A 16,014-nucleotide genomic window follows, 5' to 3' on the forward strand; every position below is an offset into this window, starting at 1 on the left:
TACCCAAGTTAGGCGTTTTATAGATGATTTATTTGTACCAGATGTTCCTAACTTTCAAGACTTTATGTACAAAGATGCTAATGCTTTTGAAGAAGGAATCTATCCTCGTGCCTCTTGTGAACAGAACTGCACTTCAAGAGGGGATTCTTGTGTTTTCTTCGATCTTAGACTTTCTCAATCTACCATAGGATTAGAGGTTGATATATATGATAAACGTGAACAACCTGAATATAGTGGTTTACACACTATAACAATGCCTCATATTGACTCAAACATTTTTTATTTGGCAAAATATGGAGTCATATCTTCCCAATTCCATAGATTTTTCCGCCTTTGTACAACTAAGGAGTCTTTTATCACTCAATGTAGTAATTTGATCACTTTACTATTACACAAGAGGTATAATCCAAGGAAAATAATGAAAAAAGTACGCACAATCTTAGATATGAAGTCTTTTACCTATGGTGTATCGGCCTTGGGTATGTTTAGAATGATTGAACATAAGCTGAAAACAAAAAGCGGGGAGCTGAATAGCCCGTTTTTCTTATAGTTTCAAAAGAGAGTTTGTTTAAGTATGCTTGTGCTTTCTAAGTTAGAAATGTATTTTTGCCTCTTTGTAGGAAACGATACATAAGTGTAAAGGGCCATTTAGCTTTTTATGTTTTAAATAAGAGTGAGAGAGAGAAAGAGAGAGAGAGAGAGAGAGATTCCAGTTTTTTAAAAGATTTTGTTTCTTGACTTGCTTGTTTATTTTTACTTAGTCACCTGCTTCCTTTCTTCTTTCTTTCTTGTTTTCTTTCTCTTTTGTTTATTTGACGTATTTTAGTAAGCCCTGGGTTTGCCCAAGAGACTCCGCAAGTCTTTCGAAACCCAATATAGCTACTTATGCTTGGGCATTGATGACGACATAAGTGTTTCTTTGCTTGCTAAGTATTTCTTCCTTTTGTTTTTCATAAGTGTTTTTGTTTACCTCTTTTTTCTTCTCTTTCATTTTCTCTTTTATTTTCTGTTTAGTTTTTTTATCTTTAGAACAACAAAAAATCTAAATTTGTATGATTTGACTTATTCTAGTCTTACAAAGGTATATATTAGTTCTCTTAATAATGAAGTGCCCTGCATCAATGCCATTGACAAGTACTAATTTTATAGCATCCTTTGACAAAAAAATATCATAGGAGAAGCTAAAAGTGGTATTGGCTTGCAAACAAACCTAAAAGACTTGCAAAAACTCTGGTGTTTTGAGATCAAATCCTTTCGAGAAACTAAGGCAGGGGCGTAAGTTTTAGTAGACGAGTTAAATCTAAGTAAAATCTAAGTAAAACTTTTTGCAAATAAAAACAAAGTTATTGGAACATTTGTCCATATAAGAAATGACAAAATTCCTATTGAATTTTCGAAGAAGAATTTCATCTTCTTTAGAAAGATGGTTACTTTGCTTTGAGCAATTAACCGAAGGGACTTCTTCTAGTTTCAAAGCAACTTTCTTCAAAATCTTCCCTTTCCATTCTGATAAGATATTTTGAACTCCTAAACATTCTTCTAATTGCAAAACAAACTTTGAGATTCCCTTATCGATAGCTTTTAAAAGGCAAGACTCTTTAAAAGAGTACAATCGAAATTTCGTGCCTTTCATGAAAAGGTCTCTTAAGTTACTAGAAAGCAAAATTGAGGTATCAACTATGACTGCATATCAGCTGTGAACTAATGGTTGGGAGAAGAGGCAAGGCATCACTCTTGACATAGCCCATCGGATACAAAGGTCGACGAGACCACATCCTCTGCCACAGTGAGAGACAACTTGATAGACGTAGATCCGTGACATCTTTCCAACCAACTGGAGAGCCACCACGGCACTGAGTTTTGAGTTTTCAATTCTAGTTTTGAGTTTTTGAGTTTTGAGTTTTGAGTCTGAGCTCTTTAGCTTAGCATAGCACTCAACAAGGGCCCTAGCGCGCCCTTTGCTTCAGCCCACAGAGGCTTGTACAAGTTTGTTACAAGTGTGTTCTCTTGATAAGCCCGTGAGGTACTCCGAGGATGTTACTCTCTCTCTCTCTCTCTCTCTCTCTCTCTCTCTCTCTCTCTCTCTCTTCTTCAAAGTGGAGAATGAGACATTGATGGCATGTATACATTGTGAAGAGGGGGATACTCTGATTGAATATCAGACTTAGATGCTTTGGTGTCCAGTTCCACAGTCACTTCCTTCTTAGCAGTTTGTCCTTCAATGTGAACAAGATCTTTGATTGTAGAGACTAGCTGCGGGGTAGGGGGGAAATCCTTACAAGATTTTACAGCCTCATCAATTATTGCCTGCTTACCAGGCCCTTCCAGAATGTGAAGTCGAGCCTTTACTTCTACCAGTTCCAATCATAGCTCTCTCACTACCTGCTGCAGATAAAAAATCTAATCCTGTTGCCTAAGGATGGGTCGTTTTGAGCCTTCTTGTTGGTAATTCCGTCCATAAGGAGAGGATGTCAAGGCTGCAACTGTAGAGTACCGAAGCCTGATGGAGGTTGAAGGAGTTGAGGGGAACTTGGAGGAGAGGGTAGGCCAGTCCATAATTGCTTGTTTGTTGAACCCCCTAGCTGGAACCTAGCCCCTGGGTTGGGTTGGGGGTTTAGCCCAACTCGAGGTTAGGGCTAGTGAGTTTGCTATTGGCTGAGGCGAAGGGCTGACAGGGGCTATACGGATGGAGAAGTATGGATGGGGGAGGTACGGACGGGGGGGGGAGAGAGAGAGAGAGAGAGAGAGAGAGAGAGAGGGATGAAGTTAGAGAGAGGTGAGGAGCTGAAAGAGAAAGGCTTTGTAAGAGAGTGGTGGTGGGATGGAGAGAGAGAGTGAGGGGGGGAGAGAGAGAAGTAGAAGTAGAAGTAGAATTTATTAGCGTCCTCGGGGGGCCAAAAATGACCCATGGGACCCGTCTCGATACAATGTAAAAAGAGTCTCCTCAAGGAGAGGGGTCAGGAGTCTATGAGTTCTTGACGACAGGTAAAAAGACGAGTGACAAAAGATCCCAATGCTGCCAGAGAGGCAGTGGAGAGAACTCATGTCAATTGAGCGGAGTCCCCCAGTATCTGCTGGTAGTCCTCCCTGATATGTGCATATCGGGGGCACTGTAGAGCTACATGTGCCTCCATCTCAACTATCTGCATGTCACAAAGGGTATAGAGTCTAGCATGTCTAGGCTGGTGTAAGAGAGTGGTGGTGGGGTGGAGAGAGAGAGTGAGGGGGGGAGAGAGAGAGAGAGAGAGAGAGAGAGATGCGGACAGCACATGATAGTCTCGGGGCTAGTGGGCAGGGGGACAAAACAAATTGTGAATGGTGGTGTGGAGCTGCAATCGCACCTTGTGGTCTGGCCCATGGAGGTTCTCAGAGACTTACACCGACAAAGAGATTGTCTTCTACCTTGTGATACGTGAGAGTCCAGAGAGAGGACTACCCATAGTCACTAGGAGTCCGCCCACAAGAAGGAGACCACGAGAGACAACGAGATACGAGGCTCTAAAGGCATAGCAGTTCTTTTCCCATCACATCTGAGACCACTTATCTCTGTGATGCAGAACAAGAAGCACGCATGACACATGAGGGTGCGAGTTCAGCCACCCGATACACGATCAATTTTCATTATAGTATGCTACTTACCCATAAATACATCATCATATGCACATGAGGTCACCACAGAGAGTCACAACCCATACGAGATGAGATCCAAGCATGGAGAAGTCCTCCTCTTAGGTGACTTCGATGCACGTACATGGAACAGATAGGCAGGATTATTAGATTTTAAGTTGGACCCTCTCAAAGTACCAAAGATGGACCCAACATAGCTCGGGACAGTGAGACCCTGAGAGGATGCACCACATGTGACAAGAGAGACACTAGCTGGAGATGGGAGTAGTACATACTATGTATAGCAGTCTTCAGAGATGGCCATTATCCAGAGGGCTTATCACGGAGGGGACACTAGCACAGTGGACGACTTATTGGGCTCCCTAGCTTTTGTGACACGGTACATGATTTTGTAGCCAGCCCCCCCTCCCCCGAGTTCTGAAGCCTGACCCACTCATACTTGTCATTCAGCATCTCGATTGCACTACCAAACATAAGACGTGATCCCCCTATCCCAACCCAGGTCCAATATACATGAACCACTTGTCCCACTGCACGCCCTCCCCAAATCCATGGTTTGATGATGAGTGCCGAGAGATGAGATCTCACCTCATACGGGAGCAAGCTTTGGGCAGGTCTGAGGCACAATGGATCTCATGGCGTATCCTCTTCAACAATAGGTCTCCAAAGGCACCTAGAGGCTCTAGAGGAGTTTTGCAAGGGGTGAGATTTGACAATCAACCTTCGCAAGGGAGTTGGAGCTATGTGATTAAATTATAAGTTGGTAACCTTAGCATTGAAATCCAATGGTCATGAATACCTCCCATATGGAATAGGAAATAAAATCCAGCAATAGAGAAAGGAGCACTCTACCACAACATATCAAATGCTAGCGTAAAAATCTATCTTGCCAACATCATTCACATGTAATTAGCATCTTGGTCTCGCTTGACAACCGAGGTCCCTTTCTAGTTGTTGCCAAAAAGGCATACCAATCCCCAATCTTCAAACCAAAGCCCTAGACACTCCACGTTTCCCAACGACGCCATTACCGTTCCACATGGCAATAGAGAATAAGGTAGACCACGTGGTGCCTTCGACTTTATTTGTTTTCAAGCTACTTCTTTGTGATGTCTTCACCAGTATGAATTTTAATGCCTTTCACATGGCTTCTAGATTTCTAACCATATATGATGACAGCAGTCCCTTTGTGACATCACCCATCCACCACATAACCTCCATGGCAATCTGTTATATGTGATTACACAAACGTCTATGGAAAGGGGGGCTTTTGAAATTGTTGTCAAAAACAACCCCATATCAAACATTCTACTTTAACATGCTCATTTCTTTTCCACCAATGTGACCATGACAATGTCTCTCGTTGGATGTGCATTTTCCAACATATTGTTTCGCTTGAAAGTCTAATCTTGATGTATTTCCATAGAAATTGCAGGATAAAAGAGCACCTCCACTCCTTGTTTTTGCTTCAAGAATTGCAACCATGCGTGCGTGCATGCGTGCGTGCGCGTGTGAGTGCATGAGAGAAAGCCCTAGAGAGAAAAAAAAAAAAAATTAACCCTGTAACCGAAATCCAACATCTAGCTTTCCCTACCTCCCCTTATGCAGCTTGCAAAAGGCCCTCATTGCCCCTCCTTCACCTGCTCACCATCTCCTCACCTTAAAGGCTGAAGGCACAAGAAGGAGACTAGCAAGAAATATTAAGTTTGCATCAAATCATGATAGACCCCTTTCTATCATAGAACATCTAATGCCCACTCTCTAAGACATGTTCATCTCTTTTGAGTTGGTATAAATATCAGAAGCTAGACAACATATACAACGTTGATGACCAAATCAGTTCTGCAAAAATAATTCAGAATCACTTCGGACTTGTAAAACCGTAATTTGTGTAAGCATACCTCTGGAGCAAATCCTTCGATGTGGTCTTTCTCCTTTGTCAAAGCTTGTTCAGAGACGAAGAGAGGAAAATATGTATTTAGAATGCCTAACTTTTTTATCTCTGAATCAAAAAAATCCTGCAGATTGGAAATGACAATGAATCTAAGTCGAGAATGAAACTATCTGTACTAAAAGGACTAAAAACAAGGTCTCATTTTTCCAATCAATACAGTAATTACAAATTTATATTCCTCAACTTGTAAACTGACATTCACACTCCCAAAAAGTAGGCGAAAACTTATAACTAATAGCATGTCTCATAATGTAAAACAAAAATCGGTGCTCATGAATAACCAACCTACAAACTACTTCTAAATACAGAAACTATCATCAGAAGTCCCAATATCAATTCAGAACTTTAAATCCTGGTAAAACTAACTACAAGAATCAATAATCTCAGCATTGATTTGACACCACCTTTAATGTCTCCCAGATCGCATATGACCAAGGTCGGAGGATGTAACATCCTGAAACATCATAATATTCTATCATCCCGCTTTCGACAACAACCTGCAGGTTAAAAACACAAAACTAAGTCGCACAAAAGACTACATCATCATACACTAATGTATTCAACCTTGGATACTGGCCACACTTTTTTTGTTTTGGAGACTGTACACACACACAACCCCACGGCCCCCACACACATGAAGCACAGAGATAATTAAACAATAATTAAAGAATATACCTTTGTAAGACTAGACTAAGTCCAATCATACAAATTTAGACTTTTTGTTGTTCTAAAGACCAAAAATCTACACAGAAAATAAAAGGGAAAATGAAAGAGAAGAAAAAAGAGGTAAACAAAAACTTTTATGAAAAACAAAAGGAAGACATACTTAGCAAGCAAAGCAACACTAAACAATAATTAAAGAATGTCTACAGCCTTAAGTTCTCATAGAGCGCATGCACCAATGCACACACAAAGCATACTAATACCTATGAAGGACCAAAATGGTCTATGAGACAGAAGACTATATAATGCAGGACAACAAATCAAGCAAAAGCCTAAGTGCTTCCCTCATGACTCTCAGGGTGGAAAGCAGGAAAAGTGGAAAGATAAGAGCCACATGATGAACAACACAAACAGATAATGAAAGCAGGCAGATTGAACAAAGGCAAACTGAAAGTAGTTCAAGAAAAATATCCCTACATAACCTGAAAAGAAACTTGTTAAATAGTATTTGGATCTCATGAAGGATTCTGAAGTTAAGGCCCTCAAACAACAACAGGAACACCACCGAGGTCACAAAGAATCAAAAAACTGATTGAGAACCATTCCATTTTCTCAAGTATAGATGCCAAAAGCAAAGAATGGCAAGGTCTCAGCATAATTCAGTAACGAAGAATACCACTTGGGAACTGTGCGAAGAACCAAAGGGAAAGATGTAGAATCAAGGACTCGTAAGGCAATATTAGAAGTTCAAGGCAAGGCTGGTGGTAAAGGCAAGTTGAAGGTAATAATACTCTCCAACCTTGCCATCTACAAAACAAAATAACCCAAACTTTGAGCTAACAAAAGAGTAGCGCAATAGGCGTTGGAAAACAGAGCTACAGTTGCCCGTAGCATAACATAGCTAATACAACATGTAGATAGATTAATGTCCTTGCAATCACCAACGAAGAACACAAGACATCTAATGAGGACGATATGCCACAATACAACACCCAGTTTTTTTTGGGTTGTGCCGAGCTGCTGCTCCCGCTGCCCGCCCTTGCCATCTCCTCCTTCTCCCCCGCCATCTGGACAAGTGAGGCGGAGAAATGGCAGGGAGGAGGCAGAGATGAGGCGGGGGGAGGCAACTGAAGTAAGGAGGGAGAAGGCCAGGAGGAGGCAGAGATGGTAGGGCGGAGGAGGTAGTGAAGGCGGGGAGGGGAGGCGGGAGATGACAGGGAGGGGAGGCGAGAGATGATGGGGAGAAGGAGGTGGAGATGGCGGAGGAGGCGGCGGGGGAGGAGATGGCGTGGGAGGAGGAGGACATGGCGGGGAAGAAGGCGCCCTCCTCGCCTCCCTCCCTACCCACCTTCTAGGTGGCTTCCCTTTTTATTTTCCTTTCTTTGCAGCGGGAGTTTTTGTGCTTGTTCGAAGAAAGAAAATCTTGGTGGTGACCCCTGGTCTAGCCAAAGGGGCTCTATGGCAGCACCCTCGAATCTCAAAGCCGTTAAGGTCCTCCTTTCTCCAGCCGACAAGCAACAGGTGAAGCAAGCACTTCGGCCCCTCTAGGACAACACGATTGTGGGCAGAATTGTGGGCCTCCCACCCACAAGGAGACACGTGAGAGAGTGGATCCAAGCGAGCTTGGCAATAGAGGGCGACCACATTCAAGAGGTCATCATCTACGGAAGAGGCGCCTTCCTCATCCAGCAGAGCTCCCCCGCTACCACCTTAACACTTGTGGACCAAAGTCCCATCCTCCTCGGCCAACATTTGATGTACCTCTTCCCTTAGTACCACAGCTTTACAGTGGAGGACATGGACACGACACACCATGTTCCTTGACTCCCGATTACACTCCGCTTCCCGAGGCTCCCAAGGAATATAGAACCATCCTCCCCAATGGTCGAGCGTTTGGCACAGTGTTGGAGTCCCTGCCAGTTTCAGCAAAATCAGTGGTAGTAGATGACGGGGTCCCTAGGATCACACTGGTGGTTAAAAGCCTAGAGTCCCTCCCATCCTCCTCGAGACCCTAGAGGGGGGTACACTTCGCGAGCGAGTGGAGATTTTTGGGTTACCAGGTCATTGTCTTCATTGCAAGCAGATGGGTCATTAGCCAGAGACTACCCTCGCGGCCAAGGCCAAGCTCCTCCCCACCCACCCCCACAGGGCAGGCAGAGTCAGTAGGCCAGGGCCCAACACCCCCCGAACAAGAGCAGAAGGAGTCTCAAACCCCCAGGGTGACACCTTTAGATAGGGACTGGACCCAAGTAAAAAAGAAAAAGAAACCAAGCAAATTTGCTCGAAAGCACCGCACGCAGTGGGTTAAACGTGGGGGGGGGGGCACAGAGAGAGAGAGAGAGAGAGAGAGAGAGAGAGAGAGAGAGAGAGAGAGAGAGAGAGAAAGAGAAAAAAGGTTTATTAAAGTCTTCAGAAGACCGATGAGTCTATGACTGTGAAAAAACTTGATACAATGAGTTGTGGTAGTGGAGCTACTAAACGAGCATCCACACCAATGCAGAATGCAAAAAATGCAAAATGGCAGTACTAAGTCCTAAGTACAACATAGTACAACATAGTCATGTCGATAGTCGACTATATATCAATCTCAGCATCATCATCAACATCATCATAATCATCATCATCATCAGCAACAACAGCACATCAGGATGGATGAGGCAGTGGAGGCATGAGGTCAACAATAGAGCGTTGTCGGCCCCTCAAGGGTGCAGTCCTTGTACGTCTCTTGTCGTAACTCTGTGTCTAACCAAGGCCACTGTGACTCCCATCGGTCGAGCTCTGGCTCGAAACAAGGAGGGGATGTCTCCAAGTATGATCTGTGTGTCAACCCTCTATCTGAGCTGTCGGGTCACAGGCTCCGAGTCACAGTCATGTCGAGGTCTCGTCTTGTGGAGGTCTATGTGATCTGGCTGAAAGAACTTCGTGATAGAGCTTTGAGAGGTATCAGTCGAGAAAGAAGTCTGCTCCTATCTCCGTGCTCAGGGTATCCTCTCGCGGTGTCTAAGCACCTCATGAATGAAACTAGCCAAACACCGTTGGTCTGGGTAGGAGAGGAAACGGGCCAAAACCCCATAACTATCTCTGACGAGGCAGTAGAGCGAGAGAGAGAGAGAGAGAGAGAGAGAGAGAGAGAGAGAGAGAGAGAGTAGTCCAAGAGGCACCTGCAGAGGGGCAGTTGCAAAAGCCCATAATTGGAGACTTCCCCCCAGCAAGTCGATCCTCCCGTGATGGAGGTCCAGCGTCCGCAATCACCCTTGTATCAGCAGCGAGCCTCAAGAGCTCTTGACATGGCACAAGTTGCGGGCAGCGGTTGAGGAGGAGCAGATCAAGAACCCTTGCCAACCTAATCAACATGGTGGGCCTGTGGTCGCCTCTTCCCTCCCCTTCCTCCCAAGCTGCCCCCGCCCCCTCCTCCCCCCCTCACCTCTCCTACTATAATCATCCTCACCACCCGTCCCCCTCCCTCCATGTCCCTTCTCCTCCCCCTCCGTAGCAAGTTCTTCATCCTCCCCTCCCTCCCTTGGACTCGCCTCGACTCCCCTGCCATCGGGCAAGGGTAAGATAGCGCCCCATTCCGTTTCCTCGTCGCAGCATCCCGTCCCCTCCCTGCATTCAAGGGGGGAAGGGGCTCGTCCTTCCCCTCAACAGCTCCCAATCTTCAGCTTGGGCGTCCTCTACCGCGAGAATTTTGGAGATTGGGACCCTGGAACTACCTAGAGATTCTGGACTCTTACCCTCTACCCTTGGAGGTAACGCTTGTGATCCTGCAGCCCCGGAAAGGGGGTTCAATCAACGTAGTCGGATCCCAAACGCACCCAATCTGGAGATTCCAATTCGCCTCCACAGGGTTGGAGGAGTGGTCCCCAGTGGTATTTGATGCTATGTTATGGGATCAGATTTCACGCATGATGAACGAGTGGATGGATCCACAGGGACTGGACCTTTGACACACTACGCCCATGGTGCTGAAGTGAATTTTCAGTTGAGCTTCACACACGAGAAGCCAATGTGTGTTTGGCAGTAGGGGTTATCAAATTGCCACATGAGGCAAAGATTGATCAAGCATAGTACTGGCCACTCTAGAAGCGTGTTGATTTGTTCGAAGTGGAAGTCTCCTTCATGATGAAGTAAGCATGGAAGATTGGCATTGAGCCGGTGTCCACCCTAGTACGACAACGTATGAACACAAGCACAAAGTCACAAAAGGCATATTTTTTGGAGCAGGCACCCACTCACAGGAGAGCCTTGTATTCTGCTTCCTCGTCCTCATGAGCTGGACCATAGTGAGTTGGAACGTGCACGAGCTCCACGACCGTGCTCGTAGTCAGCTGCAGTGCCTAATCCTTCGGCAAGAGTTGCAGAGGGCAGTGGTAGGGTGGGCAGTGGACATCCTTTTGATACACGAGCATATGTTCTCAGCATCAAACATCAGACAGCAACACCATCTCGTTTCGGGGAGAGGCCCAGAGGTGTGGTACCCTGCTGTAGGATGGAGCGAAGGGATCTGCATCTCAGTCTCACAGATGGTGGCTCTAAAGGTCTATGATCAGGGCGAGCTTATCCCAGGGCGGGCAGTTTGGATGGGAGTCAAGATGATAGAGTCCAAGATTGGGATCTTGAAGGTGTATGACTCAACGTGCATACACCACCGTCCGGCCTTTTAGAGGAGACTGACAGAGTGTCTTCCAGATGTTGACTCTTGATCGTTGGAGGAGACTTCAACAACCTGAAGTTTGGGGAGGACAAGCAGGGCGGTGCCTCATTCTCTAAGATGCCACCTGTTGAACAGCGCACCTAGGAGCAGTCGGCCAAATGAGACATGATGGACTACTTGAGAGGCTGGACCACTTCTACATCAAGGATTGGGCACTCCACAAAGGCGGCTCTATCGGGATTCTGGCAAGCACCACGATGTCAGACCACTCTCTAGCAGTACTCCACCTAGAGCAACTCCGCCGAGGTCTTCCCCAAAAGGGGATCCGTATTCCACAAGACCTCTTGCAGGATGAGGAGATTCAACAGGTTATGGCAGAGAGTCGACAGCAATAACAGTCAGCACCATGTGAGGGCTGGGCTTCATGGGTGGCTGATGGGATTCAAAGGAGCAGTGGGGAGTTGCAGGCTTACGCCCTTAGACGAAGGAGGGCTCTTCAGGAGTGCAAGCGTCCACTGCGGCGAGACCTCGCCTCCATAGAGAGGCTTAGGGAGGAAGCAGCACCTAGAATCCCAATGGCTTAGTGACAGATTTGAGAGCGCGTGCCTTGAGCTCTAGGACAAGGAGGTTCGACGGGTTTAGTTCTCCTACCACTCCTCCAGGGCCCAATGGGTACAGCAAGGGGACAGGATGACAAAGCAGTTCTTTCAGACCACTGGACCTCGATCGGCAGGCACGCAGTTGAAGCATTTACGGGATCCGCATGGCATTATGCACACTGATCCATAGGAGGTTCTAGAGCTGTCCACGATTTTCTACAGTCAACTCTTTCAGACGGAGAGGATGACTCCAACTTGCCTTGTGGCCCGTGAGCTAGTTTGGGACGACGTTCCAATGGTTGTCTCGAGGTAGTTGTGCATGAGTCTGGAGGAGCCTTTTAAGGATGAGGAGCTCTGGGAAGCCCTCAAGGCTCTGTCGACCCGGAAGTGTCCTAGCGAAGATGGCTTGACTCCGGCCTTCTTTCAGAACTTCTAGGAGATTATTCCACCTGCCTAGCCTAGCCTACCAGGAGATCTTCGACACGGGCTCCCTTCCTCAGTCCCTAAGCCGGGGGTGGATTTGTTTGATCACGAAAGAGGGAGATAGGCCAGACATTCGGCAATGAAAACCGATCACCTTGCTTGATACCGCATACAAGATCCTCACCAAGGTCTTGAGTTAGCGGCTACGACCTCATCTCACCGACATCATCCATGACACATAGATCGGGTTTGTTCAAGAGCGCAACATCCTCGACAACATTTTCAGGTTCTGGGAAACAGTCGATTGGGCCAAGGAGCAATCATAGCCTTTGGCAATCCTTCTCTTGGATTTTGAGAAGGCTTACAATAGGAGGGGACTATGCAAAGGTTGGGTTTCTCAGACAGATGGATTAGAGGAGTTTCTATGCTTTATGCGAGGAGCTCTAGTCAGATGCTTGTCGACACACGGGCGAGGCCTTTCCTCTCTCGCTCGGTCCATTAGGGCTGTCCCCTCTCTCTTTTTCTCTTCTTCTTTGTGGCAGAGGCTTTGGGCTACTACTTAAGATCGTAGGAGGCAAGTCTCACAGGGTTGAGGCTCCCAATCAAATAGGAGGAGCTGCTAGACTCTGAGTTTGCAGATGACACAGCCTTGTACGTAGAGGGCGCCACAGCGAGCTTGGAGAGAGTCAGGGGAGCCCTGACTATCTACTGTGAGGCCTCGGGTGCACGGATCAACTGGACAAAGTCCATCGGTTTCTTCACAGTCTCTGGGGAGACACACGAGATTTGGGAGTGGGGGAGTGACTTTGGCTTCCACTGGATACCGCGGGGCCAGACAGTGAGATACCTTGAATGCCAGGTAGGTATTGATATTACAGCAAAGCAGCAAATTGCCCCGGTCCTCGAGAGTGTTAGGCGGAAGCTTCTCGGCCAAACTCTCCCCAGTGGGCCATACCCTAGTGGCTAACCAGGTGCTTCTTGCCACGGCTTGGTATATCGCCTACAGCTAGTGCTTTCACAGAGGGTGCATTGGGCAGGTTCAACGTTTGGTTCGAAATTTCCTTTTGGCAGGAACAGACGGCGCGAGGAATACCACAACCTGGGTCGCTTGGCAGACGGTGATCATGCCGCAAATCAACGATCAAGATGGGCGTATGCTCGGGCAACGGACTCACATTGGATGGGCATAGTGGGAAAATGGTGGCCTACTCCTTTGGCAGATGGAGCAAATTACCCATGGAGGCAAAGGCGAGGCTTGAAGCATTAGTGCATATGCGAGAGGCAGGGCAACGGATGAGAGTGTGACCTAGCCAACCCTAAGTCTTGGTCGGAGGGACTTCACGTGTGGATGGACAGCATCTGGTTTGGGTCAGTTTTCTTGGACTGGGGTCCCCTTGAGTATGATGATGCAGTGAGGAAGCACGCAACCTAGTTTTTTCCATATGGGACTTAGAGGCCTACTTCAAGCACTCACTGAGAGAGACCCAGAGATGGACGGGAGTCTGGATGGGATTCATTGGCAAATGATCAGAGTGGTGGGCTGATTGGGGAGAGTGGCACATTGATCGTCCCAGCATCCTAGAGCAGGATGCCAGTGGATGGCACCTCTGGCTTTGGGAATGTAGGCCCTTAAGGGAGGTCCAGTGGGATCCAAGAGTGTGGTTTTGGCCCTCTAGGATCGGCCTCGCTGTGCAGGTGGACGAGGTGCCCTTCTTTTCCTACACCACACAAATTGGCAGAAGGCTTCAGATGGACTCTTCTTTTGGACCCCTTTGAGGGAGGGACATTGGGTGGCCCAGAGAGTGCCCTAGGAGGTCCGTTCCAGATTTTGGAAGCGTCTGTGATCCAGTTTGTGGCCGAGGAAGATCTCCTACTTCTTCTGGCTAGCCACCAACGAAGGCTTGCCCATGGCCCGTGGTTGGAGCAGATGCGAGTAGACGGGCAGTGTCATTGTTGCCCTGCTGGAATTCTGGAGACGATCCCTCACTGCCTCTGGAGCTATCGTGGTGCAGTGAGGGTTTGGATAGGAGCCCTCTAGATTATGGCACGCATGCACAGCCTTCAAAGGGACATGGTGACTTGGTTGACTGAGGGAGGTCACACATTCCAAATTGATGAGGCCTCTATAGCTTACTAGATACAAGGTCAGAGCATTCAGAGGAAAGAGCTCCATGAGGCGGTCCTTCTTGATAGCCCGGATCCTCATCCCCCTCCGGAGGATAGCGTGTGGGAGCTAGTAGCCAATATCACGGCATGAACATTTGGGTTGATCGTTGAAGTCTGGTGATGGGCGAGCATATGGTTCCACCCTCGGCTACCTTGGTCGCCATCTAGCAAGATATCATCTACACCCTGCGCTCCACCTAGCAGCGTGGGACCCCGAGCTCTAGGGCGATTATCGCGAGGCGTGCACGTTTTTGAAGGCTTGGCCTGCAGGAATTTTCTCCACGAAGGATTCACTGGGTGTATAGTCTCCCCACCTGGCTGTTAGCCCCTGTACCAAAGACTCCCTAGGCAGTGAGCTGGGTTCCTTTGGAACAGGCTGGTTTTCTTCTTTTAATCTTGATCCGGTTTTCCAAACTCAGCACCTTCGGGGCTGCTGTTTTGTATTACATGCATTAACAGAAGGTTCTTTTCTTTGCCCCAAAAAAAAAAACATCTCCCAGTTATCTCGCTTCAAAACTTGTGCACATACAAGAAGATATAGAGAACACATCAGATTAGAGAGACCAAATATGAAGATGTACAGCCAAAATAGATCTAATCTATAGATATAGAAATCCATGCAAAAGGAGCTCCAAATGTTTACCAATACCTGCAACAAAACATCCACTGCGATAGAGCAGCTCTATTTGATGAACACTCTGCTATGGAACCCCTCTTCGATCACAACATGCCTCTTGTAGGCACGTGGTCTAACATCCAACTAGAAAATATCTACTTGCATTATATATTGGCATAACAATACCTATCTTCTACTTGCAATGAAACATCCCCTATAACCAAGTCTAGTATCCAACTAACCCTGGAAGGGTTCAACTTCGAGCCAAAAGGCCATAAGCATCACAAAATAAACCTACAAACCATCCATAAGGGTTCAAGCTAGCAGCTCACTTTCTAGCCATAGGCTCAGTACGTCAAGCCACCCCCGACCCCAAGGTCTAGACCACCATGAGAGCGAGTCAGCCTCAAGGTCAGAACATGCATTCCATACCGCATCGCTGCTGCTCCTTGGCCAATAGATCTATGTCCAAAGGAGAGTCCACTCCTCCAACCCTTGGCCCATGCTTATAGGCCAAGCCTTGAATATCCTTAGAAGTGAGCCCTAGACTTAGGTTGCATGCCCAAAGTAGGTTTACTTCACTTCAGGGACATGCTTTGCATTATTTAGCTCTGTTATGCAAAGACTAGCCACGCCATTCATAGGCTAGGCTAGCTCTTTTCAGACAAGCCCTTCGTAGGCTAGCTAAATCCACGGGATCACCATGAGGGCTGTGCATATATCTGCTCAACTCTAAGACAGCATATTGAAGATCTTTGATTGGTACTTTGATTGGTAGGTACATCAGCTTGATATAAAAACAGCTTTGAGGATGTCTTCCTAAAATACCAAGCCCCAGGTGCCTGCTTCAATCCATAGAGGGCTTTCTTTAAGCGGCATACCTTTCTTTCAGAACCTTCAACCTCAAAGCCAGAAGGTTGGGAAACATAGACCTCTTCCTGCAAATGCCCCTCTCCCTTCCATGTCCTACTAATTATATCCCCTTTCCCTCAACTATCCCTCACTGGTAGGCCTATTGATAGAGGGCTTCCTGCAGTAAACAACATGCCTCTACTTCTCTACATTGGCCTTCTTCACTCTCTTTGGTCTTCCCACCCAGTGATTTTACTTCCCCTCTTGCCTTGTGCGAGCATATCACCCCAGCCAGCCTTTCACTTTGCCCTTCTATTTTTCTCTTTGGCTTTCCTTGCTGTCTGTCTAAGTTAGCTCTCGTTTTTCTCATTATTTACCTCTTCTTTCTATTAATGGAGCTTCAAGCACATTTTTGGGAACCACATACATGAGAGGAAAACTTCTTTAAGGTAGTTGCTTA

The 16,014-nt window shown here is 46.8% G+C and overlaps 1 protein-coding gene across 1 annotated transcript in view; it reads right to left on the bottom strand.

Moving 5' to 3' along the window:
* Nucleotides 1-16,014, bottom strand: part of LOC147879909 (Class II aaRS and biotin synthetases superfamily protein) — an 88,526-nt gene that overhangs the window by 55,970 nt on the left and 16,542 nt on the right. Inside the window, exons 3-4 of the mRNA XM_087371544.1 lie at nucleotides 5,986-6,078; nucleotides 5,529-5,645 (exon numbers count right to left, since the gene is read on the bottom strand). Coding sequence (XP_087227670.1) covers nucleotides 5,529-5,645; nucleotides 5,986-6,078 — 210 coding nt within the window. The remainder of the gene's footprint in view (nucleotides 1-5,528; nucleotides 5,646-5,985; nucleotides 6,079-16,014) is intronic.

The sequence above is a fragment of the Dipteris shenzhenensis genome, chromosome 33, assembly GCF_047967505.1.
Source record: "Dipteris shenzhenensis isolate YYH24624 ecotype China chromosome 33, Dip_SZ_1.0, whole genome shotgun sequence".
In the NCBI taxonomy this organism is placed as follows: domain Eukaryota; kingdom Viridiplantae; phylum Streptophyta; class Polypodiopsida; order Gleicheniales; family Dipteridaceae; genus Dipteris; species Dipteris shenzhenensis.